Consider the following 13437-nt stretch of genomic DNA (forward strand, 5'->3'; position numbering starts at 1 on the left):
AGATGCTGGGGAACATGTAGTTAGACTATGTCAAGTTGATCTGAACAGGTAAGATAGCTGATGACGTAGGTAGAATATGTAACGGTTCCGTGGACAGGTAAGATAGCTGATGACGTAGGTAAAATATGTTATATAACCATGTCAGGTAAGATAGCTGATGACGTAGGTAGAATATGTAACGGTGACCTGATCAGGTAAGATAGCTGATGACGTAGGTAAAATATGTTATATAACCATTTCAGGTGAGATAGCTGATGACGTAGGCAGAATATCTCATGGTAACCTGATCAGGTAAGATAGCTGATGACGTAGGTAGAATATGTAACGGTGACCTGATCAGGTAAGATAGCTGATGACGTAGGTAAAATATGTTATATAACCATGTCAGGTAAGATATCTGATAACGTAGGTAGAATATGTAATGGTATCCTGGTCAGGTAAGATAGCTGATGACGTAGGTAGAATATATAATGGTTACCAATACAGGTAAGATAGCTGATGACGTAGGTATAATATGTAACGGTAACCTGGTCTGGTAAGATAGCTGATGATGTAGTTAGAATATGTAATGGTAACCTGGACAGGTAAGATAGCTGATGACGTAGGTAGAATATGTAATGGTAACCTGGACAGGTAAGATAGCTGATGACGTAGGTAGAATATGTAATGGTAACCTGGACAGGTAAGATAGCTGATGACGTAGGTATAATATGTAACGGTACCCGAGACAGGTAAGATAGCTGATGACGTAGGTAGAATATGTAACGGTTCCGTAGACAGGTAAGATAGCTGATGACGTAGGTAGAATATGTAATGGTAATCTGGACAGGTAAGATAGCTGATGACGTAGGTAGAATATGTTACAGTTCCGTAGACAGGTAAGATAGCTGATGACGTAGTTAGAATATGTAATGGTAACCTGGATAGGTAAGATAGCTGATGACGTAGGTAGAATATGTAATGGTAACTAGATCAGGTAAGATAGCTGATGACGTAGGTAGAATATGTTACAGTTCCGTAGACAGGTAAGAAAGCTGATGACGTAGTTAGAATATGTAATGGTAACTAGGTCAGGTAAGATAGCTGATGACGTAGGTAGAATATGTAATGGTAATCTGGACAGGTAAGATAGCTGATGACGTAGGTAGAATATGTTACAGTTCCGTAGACAGGTAAGAAAGCTGATGACGTAGTTAGAATATGTAATGGTAACCTGGATAGGTAAGATAGCTGATGACGTAAGTAGAATATGTAATGGTAACTAGGTCAGGTAAGATAGCTGATGACGTAAGTAGAATATGTAATGGTAACTAGGTCAGGTAAGATAGCTGATGACGTAGGTCGAATATGTAACTGTAACCCGGTCTGGTGAGACTGTTGATGACAAAGGTAGAATATGTAGCGTTAACCTGAAGAGGTTATACAGTAGATTACGAGGTTAGGATATGTATTTGTAACCTTGAAGATAAAGCAGAAGAAGGCGTATATAGAATATATAATTGTTTTCTAGACAAAAAGCCACTTCCAGTCAGGTAAGAGACGAAGGTCGCATGTGTTATGGTATGACTCATGTAAACAATGTAGGCTATCTTTCTCCTACGACTGTCTAGATAGTCAACAGTTTATATCTTACAGCAGAGCCCGACGTCTTTCACCAAGCTAACTTAATGTTCTGCGACAAAGGTAATTATATAAAATTCTCATTTTTCTCGGCTCGGCTGATTGTAGATCTATAGTAATCTGATTTACTCAATCGTCCGGCATTTGTTTTGTGTCTATAGGTGTGTAAGGGAATCCTCCAGAACCTCTATCAGTTCCAGCGCGGTTATGGTGAGAGTTTCAAGTCGTGTATTGACCTGTGTTAACGACTCTACAAGATTTGATGGATATGATGATGGATACAGCAACCTTTTAAAGAACAGTCTAGTCATTGATTTTAGATTCTGTTTAGCATTGTAACCAATACATAACCCCATCTGACATTGAATATCGTATTCACATGTACGGTAATGAACATTTGGATTAGCAGTTAAGTGATCGCTGTCAGAATAAATATCACATGAAGGCTCGATATTGTCTACATCATCTAAATCAATCATCTTTAAAGAAGAATTTACTAATAGAAAATGTCCTTCCTTAAAATCCTTGATGCGAAGCGACCCCAGAGGAGAATATTCTAAATATTGCAGAAATTTTGCCAGGTTTATAGCTCGACGGAGTTTAGCCTTCATTGGTAAAAATTGAAGATTGTCCAATACAAATCTCTCTCCATATTCATATATAGCTACTACTCCGTGTTCAGACATATCTGTGCTGTCACTTTCCTCACTACGTACACAGTAACCTAGCATCTGAACAAATCCCGGATGATCAAGTTGTTCAAGAAGGAGAATTTCTTTCATAAGTTTCATAGTTGGGAAAACAAAACACCTTGACCTCTGAAAAGTATCCCACTCCATTCCTTTTTCACGAATTCCCTCCAAACATTGTCTCACTTCTTTTTGATGACGTGTCACCATTTTTACTGCTACTGGTTGACCTTTGAACTTTCCAAGAAATGCTTGTTTTGAAACACCGTGTCCAACTTTCTTTATTAATTTAATCTGATTAATATTTGTACAGTTGAATACATATTTCGCTTTGGTTACAACTTGATTTTCGATTTTACTTCCGATTTTATCTAAACCTTTCAAATCTCGCAAATTCCTGGCGTTGAAGTACCGCACAGCGAGATCGTTTGTGGCAAGAGTTTCTGGGGATTCATCTGATAAGAGTTTGTTTAGCATTTCCGATAGCTTGGTCCTCTGTCTGTCTATGGCTTCATACTTCCTTAATACCGAGTGTAGTAGCAGCGTAGAGTTATGACTTTGTTCTAACACCCGAGGGAACACATCGGGAGGAGTCGCGTGTTTTCTGAATATTTCAGTTTGGCAGGCATTGTCTAGCATCTTTAACATCACAGCAGTATACAAGACAAACGGTAACAAAAATATTGAGACCTTTACGTATCGCTTTTCCATGTTCGTCAACACCGGCAGATCTCCAACAAATCGATTGTGTGAAAGGGGACGACGCGACGTCATCAGATCTGGAAAGATTAAAAGAAAAATGAATTCAAACACAAAAATTATTATATGATGTTTTGCACTTCATGGATATTTTGCTTGAAGAGCACCACAAAATTAATACCAACTTGAGACCTGATTTCAGTGCCAAATAAAACACGATGTATATTTATATTGCATTATTTACTATCAAAACATCTGTAAATCAAGACTGCCTTCCAAAGTTCCAAAGAGCAGTTTTGAATTAAATTTCATCTCACTGATAAGACAACTGACCACTCACAAAGTTACCTTGTTTCACTGTTTATATCCGACAGATGTCTGGTTAACTAACTACATTTTGATGTCAAACTTAATACTCCTATACAATTATTTCATAATTGTAAAAATATCAATGTTCACAAAAGGGAAGTCTATCTTTTCATTGATTTGCAACCCACTTTTAAGACCACCCTTGTCAAGTCCAAAAAAGTTGTCTTTAATATAGGGACTTGGCACAAATCCCCAAACCACGGACCAGATATATGTATCATTGGACCATGGGTCGGGAATTCGACAGAAAATCGATCGTCCAACCTTATAATAAAAGTGCAGAATAACGAACCTTTTAGGAAAATCTTGTTTTGATTATGACAAATCTTCACAAATATTACAGCGTATAAGTGTATGATTTAAACTGACAGCCCCGTGTAGAGATATGTAAAGGCTACTACTCAACTGTTCTCATATACAATGTTGGTTAACCGGTAATACTGTTGAATATGCAAAAAATATTGTAGAAATCTAGTAAAGAGTTCATTTCATGCTGGCATGGGTATGGATATCCTAATATTGTCTTATTGTTACTGTCTCTCACACGTACTCTTACACACAGACAGGGATATCGCCCAGGGACATCTGGCTGCTTCACAGTAAGTATACAAACTACAGGTATATAACGCTGGGTGAAGCGCGTCTGTGAGAATAACTAGTAATATAGCAATACACGTTTTCTCAAACCAAATGGAAAACAATCGGATTCTTTCAGGCAATTTCCTTTAGACAAATTACTTCTTCCGTGGTACATTTAAGTTTAAAGACCAGACTGAAATAATCTAATAATTCAGGAGGGAAAAAAATCGACGGAAGAGCTTCATTTCCACAGTAAATGGGTTTTCTATCGTCGGAAGGGAAAACCTGCCTAGCCAACTTTAATTTGATGTCCCGGGGAATTTTATCAAGATATCTGAAAACGTTAGAGAAGGTATTTTGATGTATTCCCGTTGGGGAGTTTTAAACAAAATAATTTGTTTGTCTTTTTCAAATTTGTTTTGTCAAATATAGCATATACATTGTACAAGTATAAGTGAATTGCTTTATTAAAATCGCGAAGGGAAACGTTTGTGTTGCAGACTATTGATTTCTCGCTAAAATGTATACTGGGAGTTGTTACCTAAACTCAATGTGAGAAGACAAAGTTTACACATTTTTAAGTTTTCACCACCTAAAACCATTTTTCTTTTTTCACAATTTGTTATTTTGATTCCAAAGATATGCTCACAGTATATGCAAATGTAAAAGCGATCAATGCAATCACCCCTGTACCCTTTTAGGGTCTAGGGCAGGTATAAACAGCCTTGTAACAGAGATCCAATCTTCATTATCTCGTGTGCTCTCTTTATTTTCATTATGTAAACATAAATGTAACGACATTAATGATCCCCTCTTCAACCTCTAACCTTCTGTCTTTAGTTCCATTATCACAGCCTTTCGACAGTAAAGGTGTTCTCTATTCCTTCTTGCTATCTTTTTATTTTCAGTTAATAAACCAACTTAACGATATTTGTGGTCCCATGTACATCCTCACATCTTCTCTTTACTTTAGTATGTAAATCTAACAATTCTAACGTTACCCTCTACACCCGTTCATATATTCTCTTTATTTCACTATGTAAACCTAACGACTTCCTCTATACCCTCTCATCTTCTCTCTTTGTTTTCAGTATATAAAGCTAACGATAGGAGTGTCCCCTTTTACATCCTCTTATCTTCTCGAGTCATTTCACATAATCAAACCTAACCATAATAGTGGTCCTCTCTTCATCCTCTCACCTTTTATCATCGTCTTCAGTATGTAAACCTAACGATATATGTGGTCCCCTCTACACTCTGTCAATTTCTCCCATCTTTTCCAGTATGTAAACCTAACGATATATGTGGTCCCCTCTACACCCTCTCAATTTCTCCAATCTTATCTCAACTCTTTCCAATATCTAAACCTAACGATATATGTGGTCCCCTCTTCACCCTCTCAATTTCTCCCATCTTTTCCAGTATGTAAACCTAACGATATATGTGGTCCCCTCTTCACCCTCTCATCTTCTCTCATCTTTTCCAGTATTTAAACCTAACGATATATGTGGTCCTGTCTTCAACCTTTCACCTTCTCTCATCTTTTTCTAGTATCTAAACGTAACGATATATGTGGTCCTGACTTCACCTTCTCTCATCATTGTTGATACTTAACCTTTATAATTACTTCTCGTCTATCTTTCAGTATGTAATATTCAGGAAAACAGGTATTCCATCTACAATCAACTATCTCGTCCCTACTTTGTTAGTATGTAAGCTTGAGCGTAACAGAGATTCCACCTACATTCCCTTGTCTCCTCTCTACCCTGTCGTCCTCTCGTTTCCTTGTAACCTTGTCACACCCTCGTCCTCCAAAACATTGCCTCCCACTCCATGTTTCCTCCTAACCCAGTCAAACCCTCACTTTCTACCCTGTCATCTCCTCGCTTCCCTATCACCCCAACTTTCCTTCCTATCATGTCATACCATTGTCTCCTTCCTATCTGGTCACCCAACGCACAGACACCTGGAACGTAAACAGCATAAGCGAAAATCCAGTCCACAATAACATCATACAGAACGAAAGGACAATTGCCCGTTCGAGACCGTTTGAACGACATTCTGAGTTCCAAAAAAAACTACTAAAAATTTATGTTTTCGCTATGTGCGCCACTTAAAAGTCTATTGTACTTCTAAAACTTGCTTGACTAACCTTTAACTAACTTCACGGACAAATATCATATAAAGATTCGCCGTAAAATGTCACTATATCTTCACTCTAGTTTTTCAATCGGCCAATCCATCTCTGTAAAACGGAAGTACATCATTCAATTCAATAGGATCTCCAGAGAGTCAGCCAATCGGATAGCTAATTGAAAATCTATGCTTAGAAGTGACGTACTTCCGTCTTACAAACCCGATCATCCTTGGTTCCTCCCTACACTGTTACCCCTAGTTTCCTCGCTACACTCTCACCACCTTTGCTCCGTCCTACCCTGTCAGCCCCTTGTTCCCTCCCTAGCCTGTCACCCTCTCATATCCTTTCTATTCTGTTACACTTCCTTTCGGTTTCCTTCATTTATCGCTTCCTACCCTGTTACCCTCTCACTTCCTACGATATCATATCATCACTTTTTCGCATCTTCCCGACCTTATCACCCTTCGCTTTCCCCATACTCCGTCACGCCCTCGTTTCCTACTCTCTGACCCCTCGTTTCCCTCTACCCTGCCATCCCTCGTTTCCTCCATACCTTATCCATCCCTCACATCCTTCCTACTCTGCCTTTGTTTCCTCCCTACACTGTCATCTCTTTTTCCTTCTTAACCTATCACTCCCTCGCATCCCCCTTATCCTTTCACCCCGTCACTTGTTTCCGTTCCTGCCCCGTTCCTGCCCCCTCCCCCACCCCCCCCCCTCACTTCCCACATTTCCTGTCAGTATCTGTATTCGCTCAATCAACCTATCAACCGCAGTAAACCGCAGGTTGGGTTCATGTGCATTTTTATTTCCCTTAAGTGAAAAAGAATTCGGCACATGATTCCATGATCAAGGCGATCAATTCTTCCAGTAGTATCAATGGGACTTTTATATTGCTTAACCTAATGAAAATTCAATGGTTATTCATATGGCACCGGTTTTATATCCTTACGATCGCTCCAATATATACTGCATATGTTCCCAGTCAGTCCCATAAATGCTGTACTATAAATGTATAAACAAAGCGGAGGTGCTAAGTAAGGAAAATGGTAAATCATGTCTCTCTTTTGCAAAATTACCACGTAAGGACTGGCATACAGTTTAGAAATACACATTGCGGTAAAGCGTTAAATGAAAAATATGTTACAAATAATTGATGTAAATTCTGACCCTCACTCTACTTGCATTCAGTGTCTTCATAATGTACTGTTATTCTATGGCTTGTGTTTCGGTCCTGAAACGACACAATGTTATTCCATTCTAAGGGGATGCCTGTTAACTAGAAATGTATCGGGATGTATATAATGCAGCACAATTGCACTTAAGATGCAGCTCTCTCGAAGTAGCAATTTATAAGGCAGATTAACGCCAAATTCTTCTATAAATCTTTTCATATAGTTCCACTGTCAGAAGTTTAAATTTATAAAAAGGAAGATGCCAATAGGAAGATCTGAAAAAAATGAGAATGAATCGCTAATCATTTAGATAGGCTACCACAATGACCTTCAAAATGGCAACTCATCTTACGGTAAAAGGCAAAATATGCGGGTAGAAGCATGTTTTATAGAGGAAATTTATCGCGAATATTTAACACATGCACGTGGTCTCTTCAAACGCTCTGTAGATGGAACGCAAGAAGAGTACCTGGTATCCAAAATGTATGATCATAGACGACGAACCTAAATTTCCGGCATTTAGAGACGGTCATAGAACCGAGCACGTACTTGTGGTATGATAACGAAAGAACATTGACATTCTGAAAGTGTCCCATGTTGACTATGTGAACTAAATCTTGTCAGGATAAACGAAAATTATCTGTATATCAATCAATATATGATATAGGCTGTTTTAAGGACGTTTATCGCGATCAAACAAAAACTGAAAAAACAACCAGAAAAATATATGTACAACAAAAGATTAAATATCTTGTAATTCAAACATAATCTATCTAAAAATATAATGATACTAAAGTTGTCTCTTTTTATATAATTACTAATTATGGCTCAGGATAAATTGCCCAAGGGGACATACTTTGAGAGGAAATAGGAGTACTCAAGGACAATCCTGTAACTGTACAGTAGATTAGATAAAGTTGCTATTGACACACTATCGTTGTTTCTGATTCGTTCTATGTATAATATTGCAAATTTAACATTTCTCGGGTCCTCTCCAGCACAAACGTTCGCTGAATTACATAACAGACTCTGCCAATGATTAGAACATTACAAACCATTACCTAACAGAGACTCAGCCGGATACTAATGATTCATAAGTTCTCCGTAGAAAAATCATTGGAAGACACAAAGGATGTATAGCCGAGAGGCGTTTGTGATATGATCAAGTTAATTTAAAAATCGGATTCCGAATATTAACTCAACATCATTCCTGTTCCAAATAGTACTTTTCAACATTTTGTGACATGTATTCATACATCGATGATAACATCAGCATCATCAAGCTGAGAATTAAAAAGGTCTGATGTGTACAATTTACGATAACTAAATAAAAACATCAACTTTTAGTAGGATAAAAAAGATCCAGTTATTTAGAAAACTATTAAATACTTCGCTGTTGGCAGAGTATGATGTATCGAGTTTCGTTGCAACAAAATTGTAAATAATTAATGTATCTTAAAATAATGTGGTTGAGAATTTCCCTAAAGGTACTTCCAGCAACCCGGACCAATAAGCACGTCCATGATTATAGCCTACTCTAACTTCGTTAAGTGGCTGTTATTTAAAGCCTGGTTTTATTATCCCATTCTGATGTGTTAACATCAGGATTCAAACATTGGACGGATTCAATAAATGTCACTTATGTTTAGCACGAGTTCTTCAGTAACTGTGTTTAATTGATCGTTCCATGATGCAGTTATTCACATCAATACATATACATCATACATGGTCACATTCGATATGTTAGAGTAAATTCTTCTCATGTTCAAAAGTTGAAGGATAAATGCTGTATTACAGCTTAAATTAAATAAAGACTGTACAAAAGTCACAAATGGAAATAGCACCGTTTAATACAAAGTTAGTGTTAGATACAGCAGCTCCAAATGAATAATTAAACTGCAATATACCACTGTTTCAACTTTTAGGACTCGGTAGTAATGCTGATGACCTAAATGTTGAAGCCTCAGAAGCGACTGAGCAAAATCCAAGGTGATCGAAAGGAAAGACAAACTTAAGACGTTGAGATGCATTAGTCCCATAATTAAATGCTATTCGTAAGTTTTAATTGATAAACTGGTCCTATATTTCTTTATCACGAATTATTTTTGTAAGTAATTAACACCTTACGTTATTATCTGTTTATAGGAATACATGTTTAATCGTTCACATCGTGTTTTAGTTCTGGTTACCATATCCGTCTGTCCCAATGTAATAATAACGTACTGATGGTATTATTGGGTTGAGTGTTTTATTAATGCGGGGTAACATCTTCATTGAAACACATACATAAGTAGTGACATTGTAATAAGTTTGATAAAAACCTAACAGGTGTTATAGGTTACTTGAAATATTTGTATAATTTTGTTATATATTACATATATGCAAATTAAATCATGTTAGATTATATTGCTTGGATTTGAAATCATGTGTTTATTTTAATGTTGTAGATGATGCCTCAGTAGCTCTTCTGATGTCTGATGGAGGAGATAGAAGAAAGTTATGTATCATCCGTAAATTAAAAGATTCCTTTCGGTAAGTAATCGTTGACAATGTGTGTTGAAGCGAAAGAGCTAACGAAGCGGAATAAGATCTAACACAGGTCAGACATCAGCCCTTACAGAAGATATTAATCAGAAAGAGAAATAACTTGGATAATTGGTTTTTGTAGCTCTATTGGTGGTATCGGAAGCGTGATTTGTTATTTAGTTGAATGTCAATTTGTCTAGCTCTTGCAATTACCAAGTAAAAAACAACAACATAAAATGTAAAAATGTTTGATTGATTTAAAGGGGCTTCTTAGATGATATCTTAGCTTATATGCGGAATATTGATGAAAGTTACTTCAATAAGATACATTCTGTTCTAGTTAGGTCATCTGGTCATGTTGAGTTTTATCAATGATTGATAGGTAAATAGTCCTTCAACAAAAGATGTATATAAACATCAAAGAAAATATATGTCAACATAATCCAACCTCAAATTCAATCAATCTAAGGCAAAATATGAACAACAGATATATTTATACGCAGACTCCCGAAAACGTACAAGGGGTATAAGACCAGGTGTTCCGGAGGAGTAGGCGTCTAAAGCGTCATGGACGCTTTGTAAATTTTTATCATTCCGAGTAAGTAATGTCATGTTCTAAATTGAGAACACGTTATATAACAACAGAGTCAACAGGTACAATACGAATGAATGAAAGAAAGATTTACATGGAGACTTCTTAAACAGTTCAACGAAAATAGGAAAAAGTTTTCCTGGACGCGACTTATATTTCATGAAGCGTATTTTGTTGGTTCATTCCTTCTCAATGTTTTGTTTTATATAGCATGTGTTTTAGAAGGTGATACGATCCCCATCATACTTTAATTTGATCTTTAACTTTGATATATACATCATTCACACTATGTGTAGTGTTACATTATACAATAGGATCCACATTTGTAAATATCCCTTTAGAACATGATTTTTTATTTATACAGATATAGCATATTAAAAAGAAAGAATACAATTGCATGATACATTATTCAGTCATATTGTCCTTCGGGGAGTCGAAAATGATTCTTAGGATCAAGTATATTCCGAAATAGTCCTAATATTTCTAAGTATCGGAACGTGACATGAAGGAAAACGGCAAATATCTTGGAATAAAAAGCCTTCCAGCGAAAGTGTCCATCCAGCTATGGTAACCTTGTTCTTAAGAACCATAAAAATGGTACCTACACGTTACATATCAAATCCAATTTTCAGACTTTCTTTGATTTCAGGAAAACGTGTGCTACTTGTTAGGCTGCTTCGATTTTCAGAAAGAAGATCACTGGGTCCATTGAAAGTAATGTAATTTTTCAAAGAATGACATTTTGCTGTAAAGACAGAACATTTAAGTTTCTACATGTAAATTGACTTTTCGTTTTCATTATTTTAAAGGGTGATTTTAATTTGTACTTGTCTAATTGTATATTTAGAGGATAGTAAGATTTTTATGCACATACTGGAGATTAGATCATGCATTTTGTTTAAAACGACAAAATGTATTATCTTATCTCTAGTATTCGCATAAAAAGGCATACTATCCCCATTTAAATCTAATTTAAGTCTAAACTCGATGTAATTATTGCAATTATCAAAAGCTAAGACCTGCACAATTTTGTTTGCAAAAGTCCATCACATGTCCTTAACCAATCAAAACGTCCCTTTTAACCGTTGATGACGAAATTCTTTGATCTAGTTGAATGCGAACAATGTTCTACGAAATAAAAAATCATGAAAGCTTTACCCTATGGTCTTCGCATCAATAAAGAAAAAATAGCATGTCCTCTGTGTATTTTTATCATACTACAAGCACAACAAAGACAGCGAAAACGTTGTAATTTGATTGATTTTCATACCCAACTTGTATAGAAACTTTACTGAATATTCTGATATTCTTGTTGTTTACGTAGATGACGCCTGTTTGATCCTAACATTGTAAATTGAAGTTTTCAAACATGCATCAGACCTAATTTTAAAGAAATGATTGATTTAGTTTTTGACGGTAAAGTCTTTCATCAGGCTATTTCCATGCTACGGGGGAACAAACATTGCCCCGCGCTTTTTTTTTTTTTTTTTTTTTTCATACGGAAATGATTTATTGAAGAGTTCCCTAGAACATGCAGGATAGCTTGTCCATTCCTTTGGTTCCATTTTAAGATACATGTACATTGATTTTTTGTTGTGTTCCAATAACAAGAGCCTTACTGGCGATGTCCATACGATGTGTTTCAAGAACATGACATAAAGGCTACTGCGACGCTTCTTTATAAGCCACTCTACCTAAGCCTATCCAACAAGAGACAGTGTACAAAGACGCAATATAAAAAACGTGATGTGAAGTGTTCATTTCTAGAGAGTAAAGTGCATGTACCTACTTCCCTAATCTGTAGTGTAGAAAAGTTGCAGTTGATGCGATTTATGAAAGCTTCTGTCTGTAATGTGTCGTCAGCTATAAAAAAAAAAAAAAACCTAATAACTCAGTGCAAATTTGAATTCAGTTTTACAAAAATAACAGGAGAAAGTTTGTCTATTTTTTGAGATTTCAAGTAGTAATTTATAATATTGGAATGTACGCATTCGGTTTGTCGTAACAACGCATACCACATAGTTGATATGTGTTCAAATATACACACGAAATCATCCAGTTCTGAACATTTAAAAATCTATTGAACTATGCATGTGTTTTTTTCTAATCAACTTCTATATTTAAACAGTTAAGGGTCTTATATTGCTAAGTTTTACGCACCCTCTTGATATATAAATGTCAAGACCATATTGTCACTGATGGGTCCTAATGTTAAAAAAAACCATTTTGCGATAAAGTTTGATTCAATACAGTGAAAATATCATTCTTAAATTGTACTTTCCAACAGCGCTATTTAGCTCTTTTGTTTGCATTATACACTAGACGGATTGAATGACCATGATGTTTTTGGTTTTAGACATAATAATTAGTAAAATACTAATATTTGATCACTATTCTGTTTTATTTCATTTGAATTCTAATTGAGATAACGAAATCGGAAGAGAAACAATTCTTATATGAGTGTGTTGCTTTCGTTTAGCTGATTACCTAGTCATTTAAGTAAACAGGTAAAACCAACCATGTCTAAATAGAGACAAGCTTAGATTATTGATTTTTTCAGATATCAGCATACAATTGCTTAATTGGGTTTTGTGTTAAACATACTTGATTATGCAACGACAACAAATTGTTTTCTAAAACAAGACATAAAAAAACACAAATCAAAATATGAATATGATTGTAGACGTAAATTGTTGAACATGTAAACATGTCGTCGACGACGACGCTTGAAACACAAAGAAACATGGTTATATAAAACGCATTTTGTAGTAAATAATTAAGTGGACATCAAAAGACAACTGACTCTCCCGGAGCACCTGGTCTTATACTCCTTTTACTTTATCATGGGTCTGCGTGGAAATGTTGCTTTTGTTCACATGGGTGCATATTTCGTTGAATTGAGTTTGGATTATGTTCATGTTGATATTTACCTGTTGATTTAGTATCAGTATAGGTGTAATACCATATTTGATTGTTCTTAATCGTTTAGGTTCGTTCAATCAACAAATCATAATCAATAATAATAGTGTTAACAATAGATAACATTGAATT

The 13437-nt window shown here is 35.9% G+C and overlaps 1 protein-coding gene across 1 annotated transcript; it reads right to left on the reverse strand.

The window, feature by feature from the left end:
• Nucleotides 1-1775: 1775 nt before the first annotated feature.
• LOC132549990 (extracellular tyrosine-protein kinase PKDCC-like) lies at nt 1776-3083 on the reverse strand. The gene has a single exon (XM_060213985.1). The coding sequence runs from the start codon at nt 3081-3083 to the stop codon at nt 1776-1778; it is 1308 nt and encodes a 435-aa protein (XP_060069968.1).
• Between the last annotated feature and the right edge of the window lie 10354 nt (nt 3084-13437).

Source organism: Ylistrum balloti, unplaced genomic scaffold (assembly GCF_031769215.1).
Source record: "Ylistrum balloti isolate Yb309-2 unplaced genomic scaffold, AGI_CSIRO_Ybal_v1 Utg370096, whole genome shotgun sequence".
Classification (NCBI taxonomy): domain Eukaryota; kingdom Metazoa; phylum Mollusca; class Bivalvia; order Pectinida; family Pectinidae; genus Ylistrum; species Ylistrum balloti.

Bases quoted from the DNA above. Each gene is read 5' to 3' on its own strand.
- LOC132549990 (XM_060213985.1), bottom strand. From the start codon at position 3,083: ATGACGTCGCGTCGTCCCCTTTCACACAATCGATTTGTTGGAGATCTG.